Consider the following 23,759-nt stretch of genomic DNA (forward strand, 5'->3'; position numbering starts at 1 on the left):
AGGAGACATTTTGGGTACTGCAATACAAATGTAATGGAGGCTTTAATCTGCAAAACGGTGAAAGCACTCAAGCTACTCACCCAGCTTCAAGAAGCTCGCGGTGGTGCTGTGGCTGACCAGAAAGTGGGCCTGCAGCTTCGTGGGCCACCTTCCCTTGAGTGGCCTCTGCTTTCAGGAGCCACTGCTGCTGCTCATTTCTCCCAGTGAGAAGGTCGACCACAGCAGCCCCCGCCAGCAATGCAATGGATGTGTAGTACATGCTGATGGCATGATCGATAACTTGCTCTGAGGGAAACATTGGGCTTTGATGATTAGGCTCCACGTTGAGCCTTTGTCCAACAAGCAAATTGAATGTGCAGGGGTGGGTGGCAGTGAGCAAGCAGCCTGTCAAGCTCGGCTACCTCCTGCCCTTGTGTGCACTTGCATAGCTGCCAATCCATCAGTGTTTGCACAGTGGGGGGAAGCACCAAGCGACGTGCTGCTACCAAAACATGGCCCTCTGGTTTGTTGCAACAGCTCAGTGCAGGAGCAATGGCCATCTTCCTTACCCATAATTCTCCATGTTGCTGGAAGCAGAGCAGCGCTTGCAGCAGCGCCCCCCACCGATTGTGGCAGCAGCACTTCAGCCAGGGGGTTTCCCTGTGACGCACGCACACAAACGCTGATGTCACCAAAGTAACCCGGTAGGCTATTTCCCTTTTCAACCACTGGAGCAGAATGCCCGGTTAAGTTTTACTAGGTTCTCTGACCACCGACCTCTGAGGTGGGTTCTGACTGGGTTGAGCCAGTTGGACCCTTTCAAATAGTCATGTGCCTGGGTCGCAAACTATGCAAATTGCCCAGTTATCCCCAGTTTATGTGGCAGTTCGAAAGGGCCTAGGGAGGGACTGAATATGCTACTTTTTCAATGCAGGACCCGTCCACGTCAGCCTCACAGGTGGGCAGATCCAATCCTTGATTAGCATGTGAAGTTGCTTCCCACGAGGCTGTTTATGGTCACATGACCCATCCTCCTTCAAACTACACCCTGTTCCTTTCCTACCTCCCTCTAGGATGGCAAGATTAGTGTAGCGATTAGAGCAATCGGGACCCAGGTTTGAATCTCATGCTGTCAGAAGAGTTTTTATGTTCTACCCATCTCTGCGTGGGTTTTCGCAGATGCTTTAGTTTCCTCCCATTGTTTAAAAACACACTGGGGTTGTAGGCCAATTGGACAGCATGGACTAGTGGACCAAGGGCTGTTACAGTGCTGTAGGTCTCTCCCCCTTCTTTCTCTGCTTCTTCTCTCCCTTCCCCAGATATAACAGTTTTCAGTGAACCCTGTTCCATCCAAATGAGGAATGGAAGAATGGAGAGAGAGGGGAGACCTCAGGATCATAATTTATGGTCATGAACACGTCACAAAATTTGTTTTGCAGCAGCATCAGATTAAACATTTCAAAATAAATAAAATAGTGCAAGAATAAGACACTGTGAGGCAGTGTCTGTGGTTCATTGTTCATTCAGGGATCTGATGGCAGAGGGGAAGAAGCTGTCCTTGTGTCAATGACTGCTCGTCTTCCCAGATGGTAGCAGAGTAGAGGGCATTGGCTGAGTGGTGGGGATCCTTAAGGGGAGAGGCTGCTAAGACGCCATCTCTTGTCGATGTCCTTCCTCAATGGAGTGAAGACACTGTGATGGCACTGGCCATTAACCCTCTGGAGTTTTTCTTGTCCTGACAGTTGGCACCTCTGAACTAGACAGTGATGCAACCAGCCAGAATGCTCTCCATGGTACAGCTGTGGAAGTTTTCGAGTCTTTGGTAACATACTGATTCCCCTCAAACTCACAAAGCATAGCCGTTGGCGAGTCTTCTTCGTGATTGCATCAATACAGAGGCTCCAGGACTGATCCTCTGAGATGTTGACACCCAAGAATTTGACATTCTTAACATTGAGCGCAAGGTTGTTGGTGAGACGACGAGCTGATCCATCTCCCTCCTGTATGCTTCCTCATTGCTATCCGTGATTCTGCCAACTGTGGCGTCATCAACAAATCTGTAAATAGCAATTGAATTGTGCTTTGCCAGTCATGGATGTAGAGCAAGTAGAGCAGGGGGCTGAGTACACATCCTCATGTTGATAGTGAGGAGTTGTTTCCAATTCATACTGACTACGGTCTTCTGATGAAGTCAAGGATCCAGTTCCAGAAGCCTAGGGTTTGGATCTTCTTGAACAGCACTGAGGGAATAATGGTATTGAAGGCTGAGCCGTAGTCTGAAGAGCAGCTGTATATATGAATTGCTGTTTTCTCGGTGATCCAAAGAGTGGGACTGATTCTGCTGTGATGATAGGCAAGTTACAGTGGACCCAGACTTTGCTTAGGTACATGTTAATTCTGGCCATGACCAACCTCTCAAAGCATTTCATCACAAGTGTGAGTTCTACTGGGCAGCAGTCATTGAGGCTGTTCACTCTGGTTTTCTTGGGCTCCGGGATGATTACTGCCCTTAAGTAGGTGGGAACTTTCCACTGCAGCAGTGAGATTGAAAACTGTGAACACTCCAGCTAGTTGGTTGGCACAGATTTTCAGTACCCTGCCAGGGTCTGATGCCTTGCAAGGGTTCACCTTGAATGATTTTCTGACATCAGCCTCAGAGAAAGACAATAGGTTCCTGAGATTTTGCAGGAAAACACAGACCTCCCTCAACACCTGAAATCAGTGCAATAAAATCTGCCTCTGCACCCAACTGCACAATGTTCTTTTGAGGGAAATTGCTTTTACCGAGAGTCAGCGATGGAATGGTGGAGACTCTCGCCTGCAACCACTACCCTCCCTCTTCCTTTCTCTCCCTTTCCTTCTCTGTACTTTCCCTCTCCCTCCACTTTTTCTCCACCTCACCCACTTTCCCTCCTCACCTCCCTTTCCCTACCTTTCCCACTCTTCCATCCCACCCCACTTCTCCCTTCCCCTCAACCCATTTTCCCTCTGCCCCTCCCCTTCCCCTCCCTCTCTGCCCACTTCCCCTCCCTCCTTTTCTCTCCCACTCCTTTCTCTTTCCTTCTCCCTTCCCTCTCTACTCCCCTCCCACAACACACAGACACATGGCCAACAACAACTTTATTCGAAACAAACCCCTAGGTTCAGGGACTCCACGATCAAGGACATGGGAGTCTCGGACCCCCACCCCCCAAGGATGTGGGACCCTAGGACCCCTGGGAAGGAGGAGACTGAGTCTCAGGCCCTCCCCTCAGCCAATGTAGATGCGGTGGAAGTCATTCGCCCCAAAGGCGGCATTACACTTGGGACACTTGCGCTGCCGAGTGTCGTAGCGAGTCTTGACGCACTCGAAACAGAAGACGTGAAAACATTTGGTGAGGATGGCATCCTTCCGCCGGATATTACAACATGGGCAATTCAGCTTGGCCTGAGTAGGTGGGAAAGAGAGAGAAGGGGGGGGGGGGTAGAAATAGAGAGAGGGGGAAGGGAGAGGGTTGAAGGGAGCAAGGGGGTGAATGGAGAGACAAGAGAGGGAGAGGGGAAAGGAGAGTGGGGAAGACAGCGGGAGGGGGAGATGAAGGGATGGGGAGATGAAGGGATGGGGAGACGGGTCAGGGAGATGGAGGGATGAGGGGAGAGGGAGGGAGGGGTTGACGAGGGAGGATGAGGGAGGGGACAGAAGGGTGGGAAGATGGAGGGAGTGGGAGAAGGTGGGGGGAGACAGTGGGGTAACGGGGGAAGACAGAGAGAGAGAGAGAGATAGGAGAGAGTTCAGGATTGAAAGAATTGCTGTTGAACAAGATCTTTTCTCCTGATGCAATCTGACCCAGGAAGAATATGTCTCTTTCTACCCTTCTCTCTCCCCACTCCTATTATTCCCCTCCCTTTCCCTATCTCCCCTCCCATTATGCCCCCCTTCCCCTCCGATTATTCCAATCTCCCCTCCCCTCCCATTATTCCCATCTCCTCTCCCCTCACATTATTCCCCCTTCCTCTCCCCTCACATTATTCCCCCTTCCCCTCCCATTATTCTCCCCTCCCCTCATTTCCCCTCCCCTTCTATTATTCCCCTCCCTTATCTCCTCTCCCCTTCTATTATTCCCCCTTCCCCTCCCTTATCTCCCCTCCCATTATTCCCATCTCTCCCCCCACCTCTACCTTGTAATCTTTGATCTCCTCCATCAGAATTTCATCACAGTTTGTGTACAGCTCAGGTTTCTTCTGTTTCTCCAACTTACGGCGCAGTTTTGAAATGTCCTCCTGTCTCCGAGAAGAGAGACTATCACTCCAAGTCCAACCCCAGGAGCATGTGATGGGACGGTGCAGAGGGAGCTTTAATCTGTGTCCCACCCCAGGAGTGTGTGTTGGATGGGGTAACCATATAACAATTTATAGTATATGGAAATAGGCCATGTCGGCCCTTCTAGTCCGCACCGATTTATGTGAAACTCCACTAGTTCCAGCGATCTGCTCCCTTGCCCACAACCCTCCAACCCCCTCACAACCATGTACTCAAAATCATCTAACCTCCTCTTAAATGACAGAATTGACCCTGCCACAACTACCTCTTCTGAAAGATTATTCCACAGCCACCACTCTCTGAGTGAAGAAGCATCCTCTTATATTACTCCTAATGTTTTGCCCCCTAACCCTGAACTTATGTCCCTTTGTTCCAATCTCCCCTACCCTCAGGGGAAAGAGTCTATTCACATCTACTCTATTTATTCCCTTCATAATTTTAAATACCTCTATCAAATCCACTCTCAACCTTCTACACTCCAATGAATAAAGTCCCACTCTACTCAATCTTTCTCCGTATTCTAAATACTGCAGTCCAGGCAACATTTTCATAAATCTTTTTTGCACCCTCTCAACCTTTTTTTATATCCTTCCTATAATTTGGAGACCAGAACTGCACACAATTCTCCAAACTTGGCCTCATCAATGCCTTAATCAGTCTCAATATAAACCCCCCCACCCCCCCCCCCCCCCCTGCTCCTATATTCTATGCTATGATTTATAAAGGCCAGCATACCAAAAGCCTTCTTCACCACCCTCTACACAGGAATCCACTTTGAAGGAACGATGAACTGTTATTCCAAGATCCCTCTGTTCCTCTGCATTCTTCAATGCACCTCACACTTATTTACATTAAACGCCATCTGCCACTTTTCAGCCCACCTTTCCAAACAGTTCAAATCCTTCTGTAGTCCATGAAAACCCTCCTCACTATCCACAACTCCCTCTATTTTTGTATCATTTGCATATTTACTCACCCAATTTACCATCCGGTCATCAATATAAATGACAAACATCAAAGGACCCAACACCGATCCCTGAGGCACACTGCTCGTTACAGGCCTCCATCCTGACAGACAGTTGTCCACCATGACTTTCTGGTGCCTATCTTCCAGCCACCATTGAAATCATCTGACTATCTCTATATTGATCCCTAGAGACTGAACTTCCTCATCAACCTTTCATGTGGAACCTTATCAAAGGCCTTACTAAAATCCAAATAGACCATATCAACTGCTCAACCTTCATCAACCTTTCTCGTCACCTCTTCAAAAGATTCAACAAGATGCGTCAAACATGACTTTCCCCTCACAAACCCATGTTGGGTGTCACTGATCAATCCCTGCCTTTCCAGATATTTATACATATTATCCCTAAGAATTCCTTCCATTAGTTTCCCCATCACCGATGTCAAACTTACTGGCCGATAATTGCTTGGTCTACACCTTGCAACCTTTTTAAACAACGGAACCACGTTTGCAACCCGCCAATCTAGCGGCACCACACCCTCCTCCAGTGACCCTTCTCTAGAGGGAGCTTCTCTCGGTGTCCCATCCCGGGAATGTGTGCTGGGATGGGATAGAGGGAGCTTTACTCTGTGTCCCACCCCTGGGGTGTGTGATGGACATGGTAGAGGGAGCTTCACCCTGTGTCCCACCCCGGGAGAGTGTGTTGGATGGGGTAGAGGGAGCTTCATTCATTGTCCCACCCCGGGAGAGTGTGTTGGATGGGGTAGAGGGAGCTTCATTCATTGACCCACCCCGGGAGTGTATATTGAATGGGGAAGAGGGAGCTTCATTCAGTGTTCCACCCTGGGAGTATGTATTGGAACAGGACGGTGGGAGCTTCACTCGGTGTCCCACCCCGAGAGTATGTGATGGACAGGGTAGAGGGAGCTTCACCTGGTGCCGCACTCCAGGAGTGTGTAATGGACAGGGTAGAGGGAGCTTCATTCAGTGTCCCACCCCGGGAGTGTGTGCTACGATGGGGTAGTAGGAGTTTACCTGGGCTCGCTTATAGTTGAAGGATTCTTTCTCCCGCCCAACACTGCTTTCAATGATGTCTTCCTGCACGTCCGCAAGTTTTGATTGGGTTGCTTCCAACTGCAGTTTAAGGTCCTCTGCTAATTGGGGCTTCCACGCCTGAATTGGGCAGCTTCACCGCCTGTGGGGAAGTGGGGAGAATTGGATAGGGGTGTGGAAAGAGGGGGGGTGAGAGAGATGACAGAGACAGGAGAGATGACAGAGAGAGAAAGGGGGAGGAGAGAGGGGCAAGGATGGAGAGGTTGGTGAAGATGGGAGGGGAAGGAAGTGAGGAGGAAAGGAAGGGGTGAGAAGAGAGGAAGGGAAGGAAGGTGGAGGGAAGGAGGGGAAGAGGTGGGAAGGAGGGAGGAGAGGACACACCTTGCGCTTGTGCAGTTCCACAGTCTGTGAGCGCAGAGCCAGCTCCTTCTCCATAGTAGTCACATTGGACTGGAGAAGCTGTTCAGTAGCCTCCAGCTTCTTCACCACCTGTAGTTGGGCATCCACCTGTAGGTGGGGACAGAGAGGTGGGCGACCCCACATGGGAGGGGATGGATTGGTGGAGGAGGAAACACTGTATGATGAGAGCGAGACCGGTGGGGTGTGAGATGTGGTGGAGGAGGAAGAGAAAGACGGTGAGAGAGTGAGAGACAGGGAGAGAGAGAAACGGGGAGAGAGAGAGAGAGAGAGACGGGGAGAGAGAGAGAGAGGCGGGGAGAGGGAGAGACGGGGGAGCAGGAGAGAGAGAGAAGGGGGGAAAGGAAAGAAGGGGAGAGAGAGACGGGGAGGGGGAGAGATGGGGGGAGGGGGAGAGACGGGGAGGGGGCGAGACGGGGGAGGGGGGCGAGACGGGGGAGGGGGGCGAGACGGGGGAGGGGGGCGAGACGGGGAGGGGGGCGAGACGGGGGAGGGGGCGAGACGGGGGAGGGGGCGAGACGGGGGAGGGGGCGAGACGGGGGAGGGGGCGAGACGGGGGAGGGGGCGAGACGGGGGAGGGGGCGAGACGGGGGAGGGGGCGAGACGGGGGAGGGGGCGAGACGGGGGAGGGGGCGAGACGGGGGAGGGGGCGAGACGGGGGAGGGGGCGAGACGGGGGAGGGGGCGAGACGGGGGAGGGGGCGAGACGGGGGAGGGGGGCGAGACGGGGGAGGGGGCGAGACGGGGGAGGGGGCGAGACGGGGGAGGGGGCGAGACGGGGGAGGGGGCGAGACGGGGGAGGGGGCGAGACGGGGGAGGGGGCGAGACGGGGGAGGGGGCGAGACGGGGGAGGGGGCGAGACGGGGGAGGGGGCGAGACGGGGAGGGGGCGAGACGGGGAGGGGGCGAGAGATGGGGGGGACTGATGCAGAGAGAGGGGGGGACTGACGGAGAGAGAGGAGGGGACTGACGGAGAGAGAGGGGGGGACTGACGGAGAGAGAGGGGGGGACTGACGGAGAGAGAGGGGGGGACTGACGGAGAGAGAGGGGGGGACTGAAGTCGTTGGGAATTAGAGGGAGTGTAGCAGGACTGACAGGGAGAGAGGAGACTGGCAGAGAGATAGAGATAGGGGCCTGAAGAGAGAGGGGGACAAAGAGGGAGAGGAGATGCGAGGGATGGGGAGATGGAAAGAGGAAGGGGGATGCAGAGTAAGAAGGACAGAGAAAGTGGGGGGATGGAGGGACAGTGGGAATCAAGAGAGAGAGATCAGAGAGATGGGGAGGGGTCAGAGAGTGGGGAGGGGGACGGAGGGAATGAGAGAGGGGTGGAAAGCAGGGTAGGGGTTATCGGAAAGAGTAGGGATGGAAAGTGGGAGGCGGGTGGAGAATGGGGGCATGAAAAGCAGGCTGGGGTGCAGGTTGGGCTGGGGAGATAACGGAGGGACAGATAGGGGACAGTGAGAGAGTCACAGAGGGGAGACAGAGAGAGAGCAAGAGGGGGGAGACTCTCAGAGAGAGAGAGAGAGAGACCAACAAAGAGAGAAAGAGGGCCCGAGAGAGAGAGAAAGGGATGGAGAGTGGGAGGATTGTAGGGATATAGGACTAAATGAGAGAGCGAGAGAAAGAGATGGTGATGGTGGGGGGGAGGTCTGAGGGAGAGTGATGAGGAGATGGAGAAGAGACTGGAGCAATGTGGGAACCTTCCCCCCTCTCCCTACCTGGGTCTTGAGGGTCAGCACCTGGTCAACCAGCTCTTCTTTCTCCTCCTTGAGCAGTTTGTGGATCTGGTTCGATTTGATCCGCTCCGACATGAGCTTGAAGTTGGCGTCATCTTTCTCCCGGAGTTGTTGCATCAGTCGGATGTTTTGCTCCTGCATGTCTTCAAAGGCCTGGCCCGTCACATCCATCTCTGAGAGGAGGGCCTCCTCTTCCTGTCCCAGGGCGGCAGGGAGAATGTGTTAAGCCTGTCTCTGTACCAGGTTGTGGACAGTATCACTTCACTCACTTTCTCACCCTGATTGACTTTCTCACTCCCTCTCTTTACTGAGTTCCCTGCTGCATCACCACTCTCTATAATCCCTGACTGTATCACTCCCTCTCTACCCCAGATCGATGATTGCATCACCTAACCTCCTCTCCATTCCGTGTCTGCAACAACATCACCCCTCTGCTATACTGGGTTCCTGACTGTATCTCCCCTCAAATGACTATATTACTCTCTAGACTAGGGGTGGCCAAATTGCAGCTCGCAAGCTACCTATGGCTCTTGGACATATAATGTGGGGCTTGCAAAAATATGTTGGCTGAGACAGAAATCTTATGAGCCAGTGCTCATAATGGTAGTTTTAGTGGACATGACTTGCGAAGTGTGGAAGATAGTTCTTCAGGTACCTCCCATTGTCCAGGGAGGATGGCAGAGCCTTGGCCTGGGAGGACATGCAAGTCTCAGCTGGATAGCATTTGCAGGACAAAGGTTCAGCATGCACATGGTACCGACACTCTCTGGAGCCAGTGGCCCATGAAGGGAGGTCGGAAGAGATACCAGCGCGCCTGAAGCCACCTCAGGACACACTGAATCCCTGCAGCCAGCCCAAGGGGTTCCAGGACAGGCACTGCCTGGGCTGAGTGACAAGGAGAGGGAAGAGGCACTGGAGGAACGGTCCCTTCAGAGGAATGGAGTGAGCAGTGCATGATGGAGTTGGGTTCTCCTTGCACAGGCCGGGCCACATCACAACAGAGTGCTGCCAACATGGGATGTGTGGTAGGAGGGTCACACAAAATTGAGGGCCGTGCAAAGCTGACATTCCTCTACAGGGAGCAGCCATATCGGTCGGGAAGCAAGAGGGTGGGCTAGGAGAGGTCCGATGAGGTATGACATGCTCCAGAGGTGGGGTGTCTGTCCAGACACTCTGGTAGAGGGGGAAGCAAGATGATGGAGACAGGGAGCAGAAGCTGGAGGGGGTCCCCAATGAGGACATCACCCAGGAACCAAGCCAGGACAGATCTAGAGCTGGCAGCAGCAGTGAAAGCCGTCAGTGGCCATGGGCAAGACCTGCCCCACCAGATGGAGAGACAGCACCAGGCAGTGCAAAGGTTAGACCGCTCCATACCCCAGCCTCTGCTCCCAGCAGCGCTCCCCCCATACTGCCAGCAACTGGGAAGAGGGGAATGAAGGGAGGGATAGGAAGGAGCAGAACTGTGGCTTTCTTGGCATCTCCGCTGCAGGAGGCATCTTTGCGTCAGGTTGCTTCACACATCGTGCACTCGTCTGTAGATGGGATGCTATAATGGTGCAGGTCTCTGCAGAGACCAGTGGCAGCAGTGTTACCAAAGAGAACACATCAGAAACAAGAGCAGGAGTCGTCCATCTGGCCTGTCAAGCCTGATCCCACATTCCTTGAGATCACAGCTGATCTGGCAGTGGTCTAAGCTCTGCCTTTCCCTCATAACCCTTAATTCCCCTACAATGCAAGCATCTATCTTACTGTATTTAAATATATTTAATGAGGTAGCCTCTACTGCTTACTTGGGCAGAAATTTCCACAGAAAATCAGTCAGGATTTTAAAAATATTTGGTATGCTTATGTGTATTTCTTAACATTTATATAATTTTTCCATCAAAACATGCATGCAAGAGTAAAAATGTGTTTGTAATTTTTTTCATTCCTGAGGTTCTCAAATATCAGAAGTTTATCATATGTGGCTCTTACACCAAGCACACTTGGACACCCCTCCCCTACACCAGATATCCCTGACTGTATCACTCCCTCTCTATCCCTGATAGACTGCATCACCCCTTCTCTAACCCCAATCAACTGTATCACTCCCTCTCTAGTCCTGATCGACTATCACTCCCTCTCTAACCCCAATGCCCGAATGTATCACAGAACATAGTTGTGCCGAACTTGAAATTACTAGGCTTTCTTATAGCCCTCTATTTTCCTAAGCTCCATGTACCTATCCAAAAGTCTCTTAAAGGACCCGATCGTATCTTCCTCCACCACCGTTGCCAGCAGCCCATTCCACACACCCATCACTCTACGTAAAAAATGTATCCTCTGTACCTATTCTCCTGCACCTTAAACCTATGTCCTCTTGTTGCAACCATTTCAGCCCTGGGAAAAAGCCTCTAACTATTTACACTATCAATACCTCTCATCATCTTAAATACCTCTATCAGATCACCTCTCATCCTACACAACTCCAAGGAGAAATTCACTCAGCCTGTTTTCATAAGGTATGCTCCCTAAGCCAGGCAAAATCCTTGTAAATCTCCTCTGCACCCTTTCTATGGCTTCCACATCCTTCTGGAGGTGAGGTGACCAGAACTGAGCACAGTACTCCAAGTGGGGTCTGACCAGGGCCCTATATAGCTGCAACATTACCTCTCGGCTCCTAAATTCAATTCCACAATTAATGAAGGCCAATACACCATTTGCCTTCTTAACCACAGAATTGACCTGTGCAGTTGCTTTGAGTGTCCTATGGACTCAGACTTCAAGATCTTTCTGATCCTCCACACTGCTGACTTACCATTAATACTATATTCTGCCATCAAATATGACCTACCAAAATGAACTACTTCACACTTATCTGCCACTTCCAGCCCAGTTTCGCTGTATCCTCTAACAGCCCTCCACACTATCCACAACAACCCAATCTTTGTGTCATCAGCAAACTTACTAACCCATCTCTCCACTTTCTCATCCAGGTCATTTTTTTAAAAATCACGAAGAGTAAGGATCCCAGAACAAATCCCCGAGGCCACCAACCTCCATGCAAAATATGACCCATCTACAACCAATCTTTGCCTTATGTGGGCAAGCCAGTTCTGGATCCACAAAGCAATGCCCCCTTGGATCCCATGCCTCCTTACTTTCTCAATAAGCCTTGCAAGGGGAACCTTATCAAAAGCTACACTGCATCTCCTGCTCTTCCTTCATCAATGTGTTCAGTCACATCCTCAAAAAATTCAATCAGGTTCGTAAGGTATGGCCTGCCCTTGACAAAGCCATGCTGACTATTCCTAATCATATTAACCTCTCCAAATGTTCATAAATCCTGCCTCTCAGGATCTTCTCCATCAACGTACCAACCACTGAAGTAAGACTCATTGGTCTACAATTTCCTGAGCTATCTCTACTCCCTTTCTTGAATAAAGGAACAGTATCTGCAACCTCCAATCTTCCAGAACCTCTCCCATCCCCATTGATGATTCAAAGATCATCGCCAGAGGCTCAGCCCCTCGCCTCCCACTAGACTAGGGTACATCTCATCCAGTCCTGCGACTTATCCAACTTGATTCTTTCCAAAAGCTCCAGCACATCCTCTCTCTTAATATCTACATGCTCAACCCTTTCAGTCTGTGGCAAGTCATCATTACAATCACCAAGATCCTTTTCTGTAGTGAATACTGAAGTAAAATATTCATTAAGAACCTCTGTTATTTCCTCTGTAACAGATTTTAGATGTTTTTAGGAGATAAATTGGGGCAGGTTTTTTAGTGTAGGTCACATGCAGGTCTCATTTAAAATACTGGAGCTCAGCTCAAGCTAGGCAGGTCGGCTCCAAGATCCTTTGCAAAAACTTTGGAGAGTGCCCGAGACTTCACTAATGGATTGTTGTTCTGAAAAGCAACGGATGAAAGAACTCAGAGGAGTAGGTTTGGATCCGCAGGCTGTCTGGAGTGCTTCTTGCTGTTCTAAGGAGGGGGGGGGGGGTCATGTGGTTTTGCAAGCAGAGAGTGAGTCAAACAGGTTTTTCTCTGAGAGAGAGTATCAGTTCTGCAGTTTTTCAGTCAGCAGCAACAGCTTGGACTGGAACAGAACAAGCTGGCAAGCTTGTGGAAAACCCCCATTTTGAACATGGGTTGTGAGTACTTAGTTCAGCCTGTCAAAGCCCTTATGGTTCATGCAAGAGGAGAGGACTGGCTGCCTAATGTTTCACTTGAAATAAGCGAAACAAAAAGGAACTCTTTGGTGACCTGAAAGAAAGAGGTTATCATCTGGAAAACCCTGATGGGGCAAGTTTCTTCAGCAAGACACTGAAGTGGCTGATTAAAAGGGATCAGTTGTGGGTATCCTGTGAACAACAAATCTCTCTCTGAAAACCGAGAAGAACCTTTTTGAGCGGTAACCATTTACCTTTCAAGCACCAAAGCCTGGTGAACTTTATAAATGTTCAATTTTGTGCACAGTATAAGAATTGCCTGCAACCAATAACTTGGAGGAATGAGAAGTGAGATTGGACTGTAAATCAAAGAACTTTTCTAAACTTACTCACACATTACATACATGTGCGCTTAAAATTAGAAGGGTTAAGTTAAGTTAATAGTGATAAGTTAAAGCGTGATTCTGTTTTCATGTTTAAAGATAATTAAAAGTAACTTTTGTTTAAGTAACCATTTGTCTTGGTGAATTTCTATTGCTGCTGGGTTTTGGGGGCCTCTAGGTTCGTAACATCTCCAGTTTCATACACTTTCCCACTGTCACACTTGATAGGTGCTGTTTTATCATGTCTTATCCTCTTGCTCTTCACAAACTTGTAGAATGCCTTGAGATTTTCCCCAATCCTGTCCACCAAGGCCTTCTCATGGTCCCTTCTAGCTCTCCTAATTTCCTTTTTATGATCCTTCCTGTTAGCTTTATAATCTTCTAGATCTCTAACATTATCTTGTTCTCTGAACCTTATGTAAGGTTTTCTTTTCTTTTTGACTAAATTTTTTTTTAGTCTTTGTATACCACAGTTCCTGTACCCTACCATAACTTTTCTGTCTCATTGGAACGTACCTATGAAGAACTTCACACAAATATCCCCTGAACATTTGCCACATTTCTTCTGTACTTTTCCCTGAAAACATCCGTTCCCAATTTAAGCTTCCAATTTCCTGCCTGATGGTCTCATAATTCCCCTTACTCCAATGAAACTCCCTCCCTGTCTACCCCAGATCACCGACTACATCACTCCTTCTCTATACCAGGTCCGTGACTGCATCACACCTTCTCCACCCCAAATCACCACTGCATCACTCCCTCTCTAACTGCTGATCCCTGACTATTATACCCCCTCTCAATACAGGGCCTCCAACAATATTACCCTCTCTCTATGCTAGGTTCCTGACTGCATATCTTCCCCTCTACCCAATTGATTGCATCACTCAATATCCCAGATCCCCAACTGCATCACCCCCTCTCTAACCCCAATAGATTGCATCACCCTCTCTCTAACCTCGATAGATTGCATCACACCCTTTCTCACCCCAATTGACTGTATCACCCCCTCTCTAACTGAAATCAACTACATCACTCCCTCTCTAATCTGTACTACTCCCCTCTAACCCCAAATGACTGTCTCAGCCCCTCTCTACCCCGATCCTCGAATGAATCACTCCCTCTCTACCCCTGGTCCCCAACTATATCACTCCCTCTCTAACGCCAATCAACTGTATCACTCCTCTGCTCCTGTTCAACTGTAACACTCCCTCTCCATCCCTGATCAATTGTATCACCCCACTTCTACCCTCAATCGACTATCACTCCCTCACTAATCCTAATCAAATGTCTCACCCCCTCGCTATACTGAGTCTCCGAGTTATCACCCCCTCTCAATACAGGGTCCCCAACTGTATCACTTCCGATCCTCGTCTGTATCATCTCCCTCTCTAACCCCAATCTCCAACTGTAAGGGAGACTCCATCCTTATTCCTCTCCCCCTCACCCTTCATACACCCCATCTATTTTTTCCTACCCCATCTATTTTTTCCTACCCCATCCCTCCACAAACCACCTTCTATATGCTCCACCTTCCCCTTCCCTCTTCACCCTTTCCCTCCCTCCCCAACCTCACCTTGTCTGTTCCATCCTCCTAATCCCTGTAATTTCCTACCATCATTCCTCTGCTACCTTCTCGGCTCCCTCTTCCACTTCTCCAATCCCTCTACCCCCTCCTTTACCACCTCCATCCCATTTCTTTTCCCACCTCTGCTCCTTCCTCTCCCACCTCATCCCTTCAACCACACCTTCTCTGTTGTCCTTTCCCCCTTCCCTGTACTCCCCCTCCAATCGTCCTTTCCCTCTCCAATCCATTCCTCCTCCTCCCTCTCCTTTGAATTCCTCCACCTCCCAAAACCCCCCGTCTCCACTCTGCACTTCCCTCCTGCCCCTTCCCCTCCCTCACCTACCCAACATTCCCTGCTTCCCCACATCCTCCCTCTGCCCCATCCCATCCCTCTACTCCACCCCCCTTACCTGCTTGGCCAGCGCCACCCTCTTCATCATCACCTCCATCTGTTCATCAGCCACCTTCACACGCAGCAGGGAGTCCGCGTCCGCCATCTTGCGACCCTCCGCCCTCTCCTTGTCTTCCAGCTCCCTCATCCTCTGTTTCAGGGCCTCCAGCTGTTCAGGGAGGAGGAGGAGGTGGGGTAGGGGGATGTTAAATGGTGAGTGGTGAGAGGTGTGACACCATCTCCAAAACCCTTTCTCCCCTGCCCCCCTTCCCTCTCCATGACATAAAGGGTGTGTAACCCACCCACTTCTCTCCAACCCCACCAAGTCCTCACCGACTATGACCTCCCTGACAGCATTTCTCAGTGACCTCCCCAATCCAGACCTCTCAGTCACCTCTCCGAGCATGATGGCCCACAGACCTCCATGACCTCTCTGAACCAGACTTCTCCATGTCTACCCTGACCTTTCCATGACAATCCAGACTCTGATCTGTGCGACCCTCCAGCCCCCCAACCATAAGCTCTCCAACTGTGACCTCGCCGACTTCCCATGAACACTTCAACCCTCATCTCCTCGAGCTGACCTCTCCATCTCAGGGGCTGACCTCTCACCTCTGCCTTGGCCCTTCTCTCTGCAGCCATCAGCTGCACTTTGTCTCGATGTTCCTTCGGAGACGATCGGTACATGTCCAGCAGAAGCTTCATCTCTTTCTGACTCTCCTGGGCCCTCCTGGGAGAGGGGGGGGGGGGGGGGGGAGAAAGAGAGAGAGAAAGAGAGAGAAGTGAAGGGGAGAGAGTGTGGGGAGAGCATGGGGGAGGGCAAGAGCAGGGTGTGGTGGAGGAAGAGGGGGAGAAGGGGGAAGAGGGGGAGAAGGGGAAGAGGGGGAGAAGGGGAAGAGGGGAGAAGGGGAAGAGGGGGAGAAGGGGAAGAGGGGGAGAAGGGAAAGAGGGGGAGAAGGGAAAGAGGGGGAGAAGGGAAGGGGGGGAGAAGGGAAGGGGGGGAGAAGGGAAGGGGGGGAGAAGGGGAAGAGGGGGAGAAGGGGAAGAGGGGGAGAAGGGGAAGAGGGGGAGAAGGGGAAGAGGGGGAGAAGGGGAAGAGGGGGAGAAGGGGAAGAGGGGGAGAAGGGGAAGAGGGGGAGAAGGGGAAGAGGGGGAGAAGGGGAAGAGGGGAGAAGGGGAAGGGGGAGAAGGGGAAGAGGGGAGAAGGGGAAGAGGGGAGAAGGGGAAGAGGGGGAGAAGGGGGAGAAGGGGAAGAGGGGGAGAAGGGGAAGAGGGGGAGAAGGGGAAGAGGGGGAGAAGGGGAAGAGGGGGAGAAGGGGAAGAGGGGGAGAAGGGGAAGAGGGGGAGAAGGGGAAGAGGGGGAGAAGGGGAAGAGGGGGAGAAGGGGAAGAGGGGGAGAAGGGGAAGAGGGGGAGAAGGGGAAGAGGGGGAGAAGGGGAAGAGGGGGAGAAGGGGAAGAGGGGGAGAAGGGGAAGAGGGGGAGAAGGGGAAGAGGGGGAGAAGGGGAAGAGGGGGAGAAGGGGAAGAGGGATGTAGGAAGGGTGAGGGGAGTGGGGGTGAGGAGGGGTGAGGCGAGAGGGATAAGGGGAGAGGGGGTTTTGGAGAGGCAGGAGGGGAGAGGCGGGAAGGGAGAGGGATTGCAAGAGGCATTATCCCTGGATCAGACACATAGTGCACCATGCAGAATTCCCCGAATCCAAATCTCACACTGGGAGCACCGTACATAGTTCCCCATCCCCATATCTAACACCATTAATACCCCGTGCACACTACCTGGTGTCTGTATCTCAGTCTGGGAGCAGCATGCACAGTTCCCCATTTCCATATCCCACTCCGGGTTAAATGTCAATAGTTCCCCGTCTCTGTATTCCACATTGGGAACACCATGCACAGTTCTCTATCTTGATATCTCACACAAAGAGCACCGTACAGAGTTCTCCATTCTCCATATCCCACAGAGCATCGTGCAGTTTCCCAATCTTCGAAACCCACACCAGAAACATTGTGCACAGTTCTCCATCTCTGTATGGCACACCAGGATGGCATGGTTCTCAATCTCCATATCAACTCTATTGTAATCTATAGGCCCCCAAATAGCCCTATGGACACCAAGGAGCAGATACGCAGGCAGTTTTTGGAATAGTGCAGGAAATACAGAGTTGTAATTACAGGTGATTTCAACTTCCTTAATATTGTCTGGCACCTACTGATTGCAAGAGGGAGATGGGGTTGAATTTGTCAGGTGTGTACAAGAAGGATTCCTGACACTGTATATTGACCAGCCAGTGAGAGGAGAAGCCATATTGGATCTAATTCTGGGTAATGATCCTGGTCACATGGGGGACCTCTCAGTGGGGAGAGCATTTTGGTGAGAATAACCACAACTCCTTGAGCCTTAGCATAACTATGAATAAGGATAAAAGCAGACAAAATGGGGAAGAGTTTAATTGGGGAAGGGCTAATTATGATGGGTTAAGGCAGGAATTAGCTAGAGCAAATTGGAAACAGTTGTTCAAGGGTGAAAGCACAGAACTAATATGGAGGAAGTTTAGGGACTACTTGTATGGGGTTCAGGATAGGTATGTCCCATTGGGACAGGGAAAAGATGGTAGGATAAGGGAACCGTGGTTGATGAAGCAGGTGAAGAGGAGGAAGAAGGAAGCATACATTAGATATAGGAAGAGGATAACAGGAAAGGCTTATGAGATGTATATGGTAGCCAGGAAGGAGTTTAAGGAAGGACTTGGGAAAGCTTGAAAGAGCCTTGAGAAGGCCTTGACATGTAGAATTAAGGAGAACCCCAAGTCGTTTTATGCATATGTGAAGAACAGGATGACAAGAAGTCACTAAAGAATAAAGAGGCAACATGTGTCTGGAGGCGGAGGAGGTTGGGGAGGTCCTAAATTAATAATTTGCTTCGGTATTCACAAGAACTTGATCAGGGTGAGGCTGGAATAGAACAGGCCTGTGTCCTGGATAATGTGAATATTAAGGAAGAGAAAGTGTTTGATCTTTTTAAAAAACATCAGGATTGATTGTGTCCCGGGACCAGACACAATATATGCCAGGTTGCTGTGGGAAGTGAGAGAATAGATAGCTGGAGCAGTAGCTATGATCTTTGAATCCTCTTTGGCTGCAGGGGAGGTATCGGAGGATTGGAGAATGGCAAATGTAGTCCCCTTGTTTAAAAAAAGGTAATAGGAAGAATCCTGGGAATTTAGACTGGTGAGTCTAACATCAGTGGTGTGCAAACTATTGGAGAGGATTCTTAAGGATAGGATCTATGAGCATTTGCAAGGATAGTCAGCATGGCTTTGTGAAGGGAAGGTCATGCCTCATGAGCCTAATTGAGTTTTTTGAGGAGGTAAAAGGAAATTGATGAAGGTAGAGCAGTAAATATGGTCTACATGGATTTTAACAAAGCATTTGATAAAATCCCCCATGAGAGACTTGTTCATGAGGCATGGATTCCATGGAACTTTGGTTGCATGGATTAAAAAATTGGCTTGCAGGTAGAAAGAAGAGTAGCAATGGAAGGAAAGTATATTGCCTGGAGGTCAGAGACTAGTGGAGTGCTGCAAGGATCTGTTCTGGGACCCCAGCTCTTTGTGATTTTTATAAATGTCCTGGATGAAGAGCCGGAAGGATGGTTTACGAATGATATGAAAGTTGGAGGAGTTGTGGGTGGAGCTGAAGGTTGTCGAAGATTACAAGAGGATATAAACAGGATGCAGAGTTGGGCAGAAAGTGGCAGATGCAGTTCAATCCAAATAAGTGTGAGGTGATGCATTTTGGAAGGACAAATCAGAAGGCTGAGTACAGGGTTAATGGTCGGTTACTTAACAATGTTGGATGTACAGGGAGACCTTAGGGTCCAAATCCATAGATCCCTCAAGGTCGCTGTAGAGGTTGACAGGATAGTTAAGATGGCCTATGGAATGCTGGGCTTCATTAATAGAGGGATTGAGTTCAAGATTTGAGAGGTCATGTTGCAACTCTACAAATCTCTGGTCAGACCACACTTGGAGAATTCTGTTCAGATCTGGTCACCTCATTTAGGAAGGATGGAGAGGGTGCACAGGGGATTTACCAGAATGATGCCTGGATTGGGAAACAAGTCTTATGAGGCAAGGTTGGCAGAACTGGAAGTTTTCTCTTTGGAGCCTAGAAGGATGAGAGGAAACTTAATAGAGGTCTACAAGATTATGAAAAGGCATAGATAGGGTGGAGAGTCAGGACCTGTTTCCCAGGGCAGGATCTGCAAACACCAGAGGACAAGAATACCAAGTGAAGGGAGGGAAGTTTAGGAGGGACATCAGGGGTTTGTTTTTATTTATGCAGAGAGTTGTGGGTTCCTGGAATGCCTTGCCCAGAATGGCGATGGATGCTGAAACATTGGGAGCATTTAAGAGACTGTTAGAGAAGCACATAGATGAAAAAAAAGAGGATTACGGGGTAGGGAAGGTTTAGTAGGTTTTTTTTAAAAAAGGAATATATGGGTCGGCACATCAAGGGCCGAAGGGCCTGTACTGTGCTGTAGTGTTCTATATCCAAAATCAGGAGCACTGTGGTCAGTTCCCAATCTCCCTATCCCACCAGGCACAGTTTTCTCTCTCTCCGTATCTCACACGAGGAGCACTGTGCACTTTTCCCCGTCTCCGCATGCCACACTGGAACCTACTTGAGATCAGCCTTCATTTGCTTGATGACGTCAGCCTCCTTCCTCCTCCCCTCTTCACTCCTCCCTTTCTCTTTCTCTCCTTCCTTCTCTCGCCCCTTCTCCCGGGGCCGCTCCTTGTTCCGACGATCCCTCTCCCTTTCCTCCTCATCTGCTCTCCGAGATCTCAGCTCCTCCTCTGGAGCAGGCACTTCTTGCTTCACTCGTTTCCCCCCAGGGTCCTCAGGTCTTTTTTAGGGGGGTCTGCGGGGGTAGAGGGGGAGGGGGTGGGGACTCGAAGACGTGCCTGTGGGAGGGGGAAGAGCGAGAGAGTCAGTGAGGCAGGGGAAACAGAGGGGCAGGGGGGAGGGTGAGGGGAAAAGGATGGGAGGGGAAAGAGAGGAATGGGGAAGGAGCGAGTCGGGAAGAAGGGGTGGGAAGGAGGGGAAAGAGGGAAGGACGGGGTTGGGATGGAGGGGTCATGTAAGGAAGGAGGGATTAAGGAAGGGGAGTTATGAGGTGGGGATGGGGAGAGGGGTGGGAAAGAAGAGGGGCTAAGGGGGCAAAAGGGACAGGGTGCAATGTTGGGCAAGGGGGTGGAGGTTGGGGGAGAAGGGAGGGGACAGAGAAAGGGGTGTGGAAACGGGAGAGCAGGGTGAGGAGGAGGAGAGGGGAGAAAGGATAGGGGGAGGGGGAGAGGGGAGAAAGGATAGGGGGAGGGGGAGAGGGGAGAAAGGATAGGGGAGGGGGAGAGAGGGTGTTGGGGGAGAATGGTTTGGGAAAGGGAGTGAGGGTAGAGATAGGGGAGAAGGGGAGGGCAGTGAGGGGAGAGGATATGAAAGGTGAAGGGGGGAGAAGAGGGGGCAAGAAGGTTGTGATGGAAAGAGCAGGGAGGTGAGGAGGGGAGAGTCAGGAACGAGGGGTGCAAGGGGGGGTAGAGGGGATGGAGTTGGGAGAAAGGGGAAGGGGTGAATAGTGCATGGGGGAGAGGGGAACATTGGTGATGTGGGAGATGGGGGTGTGAGGGGGTGGTATGGGGGAAAAAGGGGGACACAAGAGGGAGGGGAGATGGGGAAGGGGTGAAGGCAGAGTGAGCGGGGTGCAAGAGGGGCTGGGTAATGGGGTTAGATGAGCAGGAGATGGGGTTGGGCAGGAGAGGTGGGAGGCTGTGAGTGGGAGAGAGAGTGAGCAAAACTCACCGGTGCCAGCTCACTGTGTGCCTCCCACACCTTGCGTCGTACTTTGGCCAGCTCACTGTGGGTCTCGCGCATCTTGCGTTTGTAACGCTGAACGTCCCCTTCAGCTGATGGTTGTGGTTCTGGAGACTGCTGATTAGGTGGCGCATCTCCCTGTTGATGGGACCTGCGTGGAGATAGGTGTCAGTCACTGGATCTCATCTCCTTCCCCCCTCTGTCTGTCTGCCCCCTCTCTCCCAATCCACGCCTCTCTCTCCTTCCTCTTCCTCCCCTTCATTACTCGCTCCTCTCCTCCCCTTCCAACCTCTCCCCTTCTCCTCCCCCTCCCCCACTCCCCAAACCCACCAGCTTGCTCGTTGGCAGCCAGCGTCTGCTCAAACTCCAGCCTCAGCATCTCGTACTCCTTGCGAACCTGGGCCAGTGTGTCCTCCAGTTGGATCACCTCTGTCCTCAGCTTTGTATGGAGGCCGGCCTCATCTCCCTGCAGTGCCGGGGATGGGCAGTGTCAGGATTCAGCTCATTACACCTCAGGATCATTCCCCTCAGGGTTAACCCCTCAATACATCACTTCCTAACCCTGGACACTCCCTGACATTCATTTGTCACAACCCATGGACTTTAATCAGAAATGCCACGCTTCCCTCTGCACCACCCAGACCCCAGCCTTGTGCACCTTGGTCTCCTCCCTGGACCCCTATACCCCCCACCCCTAAATCCCCTTCACTGCCCCTCAGATGCCCCCCCACTGCATCCCCTCTCCACTCCTCCCAGACCCCTTTGTACTCTTCCCTGGAACCCCACGCTCTCCTCCCCTGGATGCCTCCGCTCTCATCCTCCCTGAACACCCCGCACTCCTCCCCCTCCCCAGACCCCCTGCCCTCCCCCTCCAGACCTCCTGCATTGCCTCCCAGAACCCCCACACAGCTCCCAGGCCCCCACACATCTCCCAAGCCACATTGAGAGTCTTGGACCCCCAACCACCCCCATCTCCCGGCTTCACAAGAGTCTCCCTCCACTCTGGTTAAATCCCGGACCTACGAGTCTCTTCGCACTCCCTCTCGCCACCCACCCCACCTGGTTGAAACCTGGTTCAATCACTGGAACCCCTGGTTCTCCCCACACCTACCCCCATTTGCTGAATCTGTCTGTGATGGACGGAGCGTGTACTGAGCAGCAAGGCCCGTGCCTCATCGAGCTGTGACTTGGCCTGAAGGCTCTCATTGTACAGGACGGAGAACTGAGATTGCAGGCAGCGGAAGTCTGGAGTCTCCCGCACCACCTCGCTGGCTCGGGTTTTCAGCTCTTCCTGTGGGGGGAGAGGAAGGGTGAGAGGATGGGAAGGGGTGGGTAAGATTGAGGGGGCGGTGAGGAGGAGGGGGCAATGAAGGGTGACAAGGGTTGGGAGGGGCAAGAGAGGGGAGAGAAGAGGTGGGCAGGGGGGGAGAAGGGAGCATGAAGGGGGTGCGAGAAGTGGGGTGTGAGGGGCGAGAAGAGGGGGGAAGGGGAGATTAATTTGCAATTTATTATGTCTTATTTATTGTGCTACTCTTTCCCCCCCCCCCCTCTCTCTCCCACTCTCTCCATTTCTCTCCACCTCCTTCTTGGACAGTCCCTGACCTTTAGCTTGAGGTTCTCGCTGGTGACTTGCTGGAGGTCCTGTCGGAGTTTCTCAAGCTCTGAAAGACGGTTCAGGGCAATTTCCTTGTTCTCCTCCAGATCCGAATTCATCTCCTCAAACTGTATGGGGGGTGGGGGAGGGCAAGGGGTGGGGGTTGTAGGGAGAGAGAGTGATTGAGAGGGACAGAAAGAATAGACAGGTAACTGCAGATCGAAACACTTTCTCACTCTTCTCCTCCAAAGGAGCTCCATCCCTCCCGAGAAACTTTCTCCCTCCCTTCCCGAGGAGCTCTCTCCCTCTCTCCTCTAATGTGAAGATCCTTCCCTCTCCTCTCTTCTGGAGGAGCTCTCTCTCCTCCTCTCACAAGGAGCTCCCTCCCTCCCGAGAAACTCTCTCCCTCCCTTCCCCGAGTTCTCTCCCTCTCTCTCCTAATGAGGAGATCCCTCCCTCCCCACTCTTCTGGAGAAGCTCTCTCCCTCCTTCTCTCCTCTCACAAGGAGCTCCCTCTCTCTCCTTCCAACGAGCTTCCTCCATGCAACTCCAGGAACTCCCTTCTTCTTGACCCCCCCCCCACCCCTACCCTTGTCGAGGGAGCTCCCTCCCTCTATTTCCCTCTCATTTCCCCTCCCTGCACTCACCTTCCTGGCATTGATGGTAACTGTTCCTCCATACAAATTACTCGATCCTCCATAAACTTTATAACCTTTCGATTTCACCTGAAGAGAATGCAGGGGAAAGATAAATATCACCCCAGAAATGTATGATGGGACAGTGCAGAGCAAACTTCACTCTTTCCCACCCTGGGAGTGTATGATAGGATAGGGAGAGGAGCTTCACTCTGTGTCCTTCTAGGGGAATAAGTGATGAGGGAGCTTCATGTGTGTCCCACCCCGGGAGTATTTGATGTGATGGTGTGGACAGAGTTTTACTCTGTGTCTCACCCCTGGAGTGTGAGATGGGAAGGGGGAAGGGAGAATTACACTCACCCTCTCCAGAACCTCGGCCAAATGCCTGTTCAAACGCTGCTCTCGTTTCCGAATCTTGTCGGTGTCCCACTGCAAGTCTTCGATGCGGCTCTGCATATCCAATATCCGCTCATCTGCTTGCTCCAAGCGTTCCTGGAGCTGGGAACCCTGTGAGAAAGTGAGAAGTGGGGCAGAGAGAAATCCTTCCCCTCCCCCTTCGCCCTCTCCACTCCCTCCTTACTCTCCCTCTGCTCCTTCCTTCCTGTTTCCATGTCCTGCACCATCCTCCTCCTCTCCCAACCATTACCTCTTTTGTCCAAACCAACCCTTCCTTCCCTTCCTCTTCCTTCTTTTCCTCTACTTGGTCTCCACCCATTACCCT

At 51.5% G+C, this 23,759-nt stretch overlaps 2 protein-coding genes across 2 annotated transcripts in view; both read right to left on the bottom strand.

Annotated features, from left to right (window-relative positions):
• inpp5e (inositol polyphosphate-5-phosphatase E) overlaps positions 1–2,664 on the bottom strand; it is a 75,305-nt gene extending 72,641 nt beyond the window's left edge. The window contains exon 1 of the mRNA XM_069919806.1: positions 81–2,664. The gene's annotated coding sequence lies outside the window, so the exon portion shown is untranslated. The remainder of the gene's footprint in view (positions 1–80) is intronic.
• Positions 2,665–3,082: 418 nt separating this feature from the next.
• LOC138754939 (E3 ubiquitin-protein ligase BRE1A-like) overlaps positions 3,083–23,759 on the bottom strand; it is a 32,203-nt gene continuing 11,526 nt past the window's right edge. Inside the window, 15 exon segments of the mRNA XM_069919976.1 lie at positions 3,083–3,406; positions 4,138–4,239; positions 6,282–6,419; positions 6,681–6,806; positions 8,433–8,645; positions 14,961–15,110; positions 15,554–15,671; positions 19,623–19,840; positions 20,789–20,898; positions 20,901–20,960; positions 21,140–21,275; positions 21,921–22,100; positions 22,412–22,531; positions 23,051–23,128; positions 23,399–23,545. Of these exon segments, the coding sequence (XP_069776077.1) occupies positions 3,230–3,406; positions 4,138–4,239; positions 6,282–6,419; positions 6,681–6,806; positions 8,433–8,645; positions 14,961–15,110; positions 15,554–15,671; positions 19,623–19,840; positions 20,789–20,898; positions 20,901–20,960; positions 21,140–21,275; positions 21,921–22,100; positions 22,412–22,531; positions 23,051–23,128; positions 23,399–23,545 (2,073 nt within the window). The 3' untranslated portion in view covers positions 3,083–3,229.

This window comes from Narcine bancroftii, chromosome 1, assembly GCF_036971445.1.
Source record: "Narcine bancroftii isolate sNarBan1 chromosome 1, sNarBan1.hap1, whole genome shotgun sequence".
Classification (NCBI taxonomy): Eukaryota; Metazoa; Chordata; class Chondrichthyes; order Torpediniformes; family Narcinidae; genus Narcine; species Narcine bancroftii.